Consider the following 5,157-nt stretch of genomic DNA (forward strand, 5'->3'; position numbering starts at 1 on the left):
GGACACCCACAGCCCCCACCTACATTGCCACAAGAACCCTGACCCAGCTCCACTGCCCCCTGCCTTACCTCTGCTTCCCCAGGACCCTCGTCTGCCATCACCCCCGTCCTGCCTGCGGGTGCTCACACCTGCACTGACAGCACCCAAAGGTGCTCTCCAGGTGAGCTGGTGCACCCCGGAAACCCAGGGCTGGGTGTGTACCACCGCCTGCTCTGGGCCCTCATTATGGCTCAGGTTAAAACTATTCCCAGCATGGAGGTTGGTAATAATCTGGTGTGCCACAGCTGGGGCAGGATGCTCAGCAAAGCAGGAACATTCTCAAGGGGCCACCTCCTCCCTGGCCAGGGTACCCTCCTCAGACCCAGGGCACTCCAGTCACAGAGACAGAAAAGACACTCATATTTATGCTTTAATAAAACTAGAAAGAGAAAAAAATCAAAGGGATTAGACCAAGATCCGGCCATGGACACTTCCTACCACGGCAAGGACTAGTCAGATCACAGTATTTGCTGCCTGCAGCCCTGAGGGCAGGGGGATGGCAGCCCCCCCAGCTCAGCAGAGCAAGGCAGGGCTGTTCCCCACATGGTTTTATTGCTGGTGATGCCCCCCGGAGAAAGGGGCTTGGGAGACCCTGAGCAAGGGGGCCAGGTCAGGCGCCAGCTGAGTGGGTAGAACAGCCAAGTTCCACATCACACCTGCTCCCATCCTGGAGCATGAGCCACCCACAATCTCCCACACTTTCCTTCACGATCTTTCCCTTGCTGGCTCCATCCCAGCCAGGATTGAGCTCACAGACCCCATTTGTGACAGGGAGGTTTCTACTACATGTTCCTCTGCACAGTTGCCCCCCACAATCCCTCCCAGTTAGTGACAGCTCATGATTTCAACTCCATTTTAGACACAATTTAACGACCTGACCCAGGTCTGGAGATACCCAAGTCCCAGGCCTGCAAATCATCCCTACCATCATCCAGCTTACTCTGCCTCCACTCCCCCCATGCTCCCAGCACTTAGCACCAACATGGAGCAGCCAGTGTTTGTCAAAGCACCTTCCCCAGCCACTCTTCGCTAGGATGAGACCACTCCTCCTCTCATGGAGGTCCCCCATCTCAGAGACACTGTGCTGGTGGTCAAGAGACTTGTTCGTGCAGGAGAAAGGCCCACAGAGGTGCATGGCAGATGCTCCCAGGGAAGAGGAGCTGGCATATTCCAGCCTTGGGCTGCCAGAACTAGTCTCCATCCCTCCAGATGAACCAAGGAAGAGACCTGCTGGGCTCATGGTTTCTTGGAGGCTCCTGAGCCTCCCTCCACAGTTTTATTGGCTAAAAGCTCCTTCTCCCCCTTCATTTTCTTCAGCCTGGCCTTGCTTTTGGAAGATGAGAAGGAGAGCGAGGCCTTGCTGAACTCCAGAGGGAAGATACCCACGTCCCCGTCAAAGCGATTCTTGGACACCTGCAGGTAGCGCTTCCCTGGCCCCGTCACCAGCTTACGGTCCTGCAGGATGAGGACGTTGTCGGCCTCCTGGCTGGCCTGGGGAGAGGAAAACATTTTCAGGGGGCTGCCAGCAATGCTGCCAGAGTCACAGGCCTCAGATATGCTCATAAATGCTTGCCCAGCTCCTTTAAACCCTGTTACAGGGCACCCCAGGCCACAGCAACTCCAGCATTTCCCCAACACCAGCCCCTTGCGCCCTGCTGGAACATCCCAGTGACCCACCAGGCACACCCTGGGGAAACGGGATCACAGGAGGGTTGTGCACAGAGAGCACCTCCTGCCCACTACTGCAGGGTTGGTCAGCATCCTGGAAGAGACCAGAGTACTCAGAGAGCCCATCCCCGCACCCTCCCTGCCTCCCTCTTTAATTATCTCCTACTACATTCCACTCATAGTCAATGAGTATTAATTAACTGCACCTAAAGCCCCAACAGAGCTTTAGCTGACAATGGGTTTGCTCTCTGCCTGCATCAGGACTCTGGGAGACATCCTACACCTTTCAAGTGCCCAGTCATCATCCAGGGTGCTGATGGGATCTGGGGATGACTGCCCAACATATCCTAGCCCCTTCCTGGGAATAAGCTGTGCCCAAGGGACAGGAAAGGCCACCCTGGCCCAGCTCACCTTGGCAGAGCCGAAGATGGAGGCTGTCTGCAGCTCCTTCTCATCATCCTCCTTGCGAGGATGGATGATCAAGGTGATGTGGCACGTGTTGTCCGTGGCAAACTTGCGGAAGGCACCAACGACGTAGTCCTGGGCAGCGAGCCTGCCACAGCAGCAAGAATGGGGTCAGGGGCTGGCATTGCTCAGTGGCTGGGGGCATTGCTCAGTGGCTGGGGGCAGCAAGGTGCTGATCCCCACAGCAGGAGCCATCCAGGAACATGGGCTTGCTCTCCATGAGGCAACCAAGCCTACATGGGAAGAGGGATGTGGCACGGCAGGGATGGCTGGTAACCTGCTCACCCCTTCCCACCTCTTCCTCCCTAGGAAGTGATTGCCCTTTAATGAAACACGGCAGCCAGACAGGAGTAAAGGGGACACCCTGTGTGGGTCCCCAGCCCCTGCCGTGACACCTGACAGAGACAGCTCCAGCAGTGAGGGTGGCAGAGGTAGGAAGGATTAGACTGGAGAAGGGCTACCTGTCCACAGAGAGGTGCTCGTGTCCCATCATGAACTGGAGATTGTCGACGACCACGTGGGTGATGTCGTACATGTAGACTGCGTGCTGCATGGTGTCAATCACTGTCCTGAGAGGGGAGACCAGGATCAGCCCCAGGGATTAGTGGAGGTGGGGATGGGAATGCTGAGCCAGGCAAAAGGACGCAGAAAAAGAGCTGGAAGGTACCAGGCTGGGTCCTGATGGGACCTGGGCACATCTCACCTCTGCCTCCCCCCCGTATAACAGGTGCAGCCCCATCCCCACAAGTAAAGGTAGCTGGGATCAGGAAGACCCAGCTGCTGCCCACACAGTCCCTGCCCACTGCCCTGCAATCCCCCCAGCCCACGGGAATTCTCAGGGCATATGGGGATGCATGCAGGTGCCACAGTGCCTGACGAATAGAAGGAGCTGGAGGTGCCTGTCCTCCCTCTTCAGCAAACAACACCACTGCAGGTAAGCAGGGTGTGGAGGTACATGTCCTGCCATGGGCACAGGCTGGCTTCAGAGCAGCCACCTAGCACAGGGTCAAGTCCCCTCCTTCACCCCCACCGCAGAGAGAGGCTGCGAGAGTCCCCATGACTGGTGGTTGGCCACACAGTCCCCACACACCAACCCTGGGACTTCAACAGTCCCAATGTGCCTCCTGCCAGCCCCAAATCTGTGACTCACTGCGGGGGAAGAGCCCCAGCTCCCCAGGGCCCTGCAGCACATGCCATGAGGGGTAAATGCCACTAGGAATGGAGATGCAGGACCATACTTGATGTTCTGCTGGCCATGGAAGGTCATGAAGTAGAGCGGGAGCTCCTCGAAGCGATCGGCCCACTCATCGTACAGTTCTAGCTGGTCTTCCAGGCGCCGGCCAGCGAACTGCGTCAGCATGATTTTGGCCAGGCGGACATTGTTGATCTCAAAGCTGCCCCACAGCGTGCACACTCCCTGCATGCACAGGTCCAGTGCATACTCGCTGATAAACGTGGTCTTCCCACTGCCCGTTGGGCCTGGTACAAGGACAACAACAGGAGAAATTAGCTGGGGGAGATGATCTGACCCATCCTGAATGTGCTGGGGGGTTGTTTAGAGGTGGAATCACCAGGGAGCAGGGTAAGAGAAGCCCAACTGCAGCACTCACACCATAAATAAACTTCTCGTGCCACCTGGGTGCTCTGGCATGGCCTCCCACAGCTTGTGGGTGCCCACAGGTCCCTGTGCAGGGCTGGGCAGCCAGTGGGGTAAGCACAGGGAGGGCTCAGACAGGAGGTGGCAGGCAGGAGCAGGAGTAAGGGACAGCCCAGGACTTCCTATGCTGTCCCAGGCAGGGAGCCCATCACCACACTGGCATGCACGGTCCCACCACACTGAGAAATGCACCCCAGCCTCTCACACACTCACAAGACAGGCTCAGTCAAAGCCATGAGCAGAAAGAGACCTGGAAAACTCGTGAAGCACCACCCCCAGGAGGGTAAAGCCACCAAAGACCCCTCTGCTCCCCCTGTCCACAAGTCATTGTGCCCGCTACCTGTGAAGATGGTGAGCTCCCCTCTGCGGTGCCCTTTGAGGAGCTTGTTGAGCTCGGGGAAACGCGCCCACTTGACGCCAGACACCTGCTCAGTGTTGACCAGCTCCCCAAACACCTCCTCGCGCAGCTGCCGGAAGGAGACGATGGATTTGTGGCTGGCAAGCAGGGCAGAACGCAGGATTTTGGTGACGTTCAGGCCCTGGTTCAGAGCCTCCAAGGGCCGGGGCTGCAGGTTGCCAGGGCGCACCAGAGAGCAGCGCTTGAGGCTCAGCTTGCGGGCAAAGAGCTTGGCAGCTTCCCAGGAGCGCAAGTCCTCGCCCAGCCACAGCGTGATGCGCTTGAACTGCTCCAGGTAGGGGAGAAGGGTGGGAGGCAGGCAGCTGGCCCCCCGTGGCAGGGCCAGGGTGGCCACTCCTGCACTTTGGTGCAGGGCCAGGGCATCCAGCTCCCACCCAGTTAAGACCAGCTCTGTGTCTCGGCGGCCAATCAGGGGCAGCCCAAAAAGATTGCGATAGGAATCGAAGCGCGGTAAAGTCTCTTCCACGTAAGTTATCGTGCTCCCCTTCTTCTCCACCCTCACGAGCTTCAGGCCCTTCAGGGTCGCGTTCTGAGGGCTGAACCAGGGGAAGACGAGAGACCTGGCAGTCCTCAGATAACGCACCCCGAAGCGTTTCAGGGTGGCATCTGTCACCATGGAGATACCAAACAAAGCCTTGGTCTCCTTGATCTCCTTCTCATCCAGCAGCTCCCAGAGCGGCAGAGCCCGTTCCCAGATGCAGCGGGCATCCTCGCGAGCCTGTCGCATTTCCTCCTCCACCTCCTCCGAGCTGGCAGGAGGAATGGGAGTAACGCCACGGTGCCGCAGCTCCACGTTAGCCTGGAAGTCCTGCCAGGTACCCTCGGCCAGGGTGGCTGTGCACAGGAAGCTGCCCGTGGTCTTGTCAATGAAAAGCGTGAACGGGGCACTGGCGGACAGCGGCTGGCCCCC

General features: G+C 58.3%; 1 protein-coding gene across 1 annotated transcript; it reads right to left on the reverse strand.

Annotated features, from left to right (window-relative positions):
* Positions 1-391: 391 nt before the first annotated feature.
* On the reverse strand, positions 392-5,157 carry CUNH10orf2 (chromosome unknown C10orf2 homolog; the record flags this gene model as incomplete). Its single annotated transcript, XM_008643957.2, has 5 exons — positions 392-1,530; positions 2,119-2,260; positions 2,634-2,741; positions 3,411-3,651; positions 4,170-5,157. Coding segments are annotated over 5 exons (1,734 nt in total), but the record flags the coding sequence as incomplete, so codon positions are not given.

This window comes from Corvus brachyrhynchos, unplaced genomic scaffold (assembly GCF_000691975.1).
Source record: "Corvus brachyrhynchos isolate BGI_N302 unplaced genomic scaffold, ASM69197v1 scaffold61, whole genome shotgun sequence".
Taxonomy (NCBI): domain Eukaryota; kingdom Metazoa; phylum Chordata; class Aves; order Passeriformes; family Corvidae; genus Corvus; species Corvus brachyrhynchos.